This window comes from Micropterus dolomieu, unplaced genomic scaffold, assembly GCF_021292245.1.
Source record: "Micropterus dolomieu isolate WLL.071019.BEF.003 ecotype Adirondacks unplaced genomic scaffold, ASM2129224v1 contig_9869, whole genome shotgun sequence".
Taxonomy (NCBI): domain Eukaryota; kingdom Metazoa; phylum Chordata; class Actinopteri; order Centrarchiformes; family Centrarchidae; genus Micropterus; species Micropterus dolomieu.
In genome coordinates, this window is record NW_025738855.1 from 1 (window position 1) to 1,194 (window position 1,194).

General features: G+C 39.3%; 1 protein-coding gene across 1 annotated transcript; it reads left to right on the top strand.

Annotated features, from left to right (window-relative positions):
• Positions 1–59: 59 nt before the first annotated feature.
• On the top strand, positions 60–1,005 carry LOC123965496 (G2/M phase-specific E3 ubiquitin-protein ligase-like). The gene is made up of 2 exons (XM_046042013.1): positions 60–329; positions 649–1,005. The coding sequence occupies exons 1-2, from the start codon at positions 101–103 to the stop codon at positions 897–899; spliced, it is 480 nt and encodes a 159-aa protein (XP_045897969.1). The 5' UTR covers positions 60–100; the 3' UTR covers positions 900–1,005.
• The last annotated feature ends 189 nt before the right edge of the window (positions 1,006–1,194 follow it).

Consider the following 1,194-nt stretch of genomic DNA (forward strand, 5'->3'; position numbering starts at 1 on the left):
GATGCGGTTGATCAGTCTTTCCCACAATTTGTGGTGTGATTCCAAACTTGTGCACGGTGATGTACATGTTTTATCTCTGTCGCTTTACAGAACGGCCAAGATGATCCTCCAGTTCACAGACGGAATGAATGCATTCGGGAAGCTGTGGGACCTGGTGAGGAAGAACTGGATTGCCTTCCTGCCTTTGTTCACCAACATGCAGGAGCCCATGTCAAAGGCAGCCTTCAAGGCCCTCTTCAGTTACAACTACAGCAGGAGAGGCAGCAACCATCGCGAGGCAGAGGAGGACACCATCTACTGCTGGGAGATGGTGCTTAACATGATTGAAGGTACGTTATATTCCTTTATGAAAATGTTAGAGCACTAATTATGAAACCAAACATCCATGAATGTACTGTGACAGAAAGAAAATACAAAGTGTTTTACCAATTTAGGAAAATGATCTTACTCCAATGTACCAAAGCCATTACAACAAGGTACACATTTAGACGTGATCAAAAGTACCTTGTGTCTCAGAAGTGTACTCAGAAGCCAGTCTGGTTTATATTCTCTACATTAGTGATTAAAGGAAATACAGTTCTGATCTTGTAAAGTTTGACATTTTAAAAATGAAAATGTCACTTAGATGCTTACGTTTTCTTCTGATAGACAAAGTGACTGACCTCAAATTCGAAGACCTTCTGATTTTCACCACTGGAGCAGACGAGGTTCCTCCCCTGGGCTTTCCCAGGAAGCCCTCCATCGACTTCTATGAACAGGAGGCAGGCCTGCGCCGTTTGCCCTACGCATCTACCTGCACGATCTGCCTGTACCTGCCGAGAGGCGTCAGTCAAGAGGAGGAACTGCACGAGATGCTTTTACTGGCCACAAGAGGCTCTTTGGGATTTGGAAAGGTGTAGAAGCTTTGATAAGCAGACGCTCCCAGGCAGTTAGCAGTAGTAATTAAAGTGTAAAGTAATGAAAGCGGATGTGTGTTTGTGTTAAAGAAAATATAAAACCTTTTAATTAAATAAATAAATAAAACAGTAAGCGTTTGTGTGTGTGTTTGTTAAAAAAAAATATATTACAAATAAAATAAACAAAACAGCCTGTGTGTGTGTGTGTGTGTGTCTGTTAAAAAAATAAATATATATATATATATATATATATATATATATATATATATATATATATATATATATATAATATAAATAA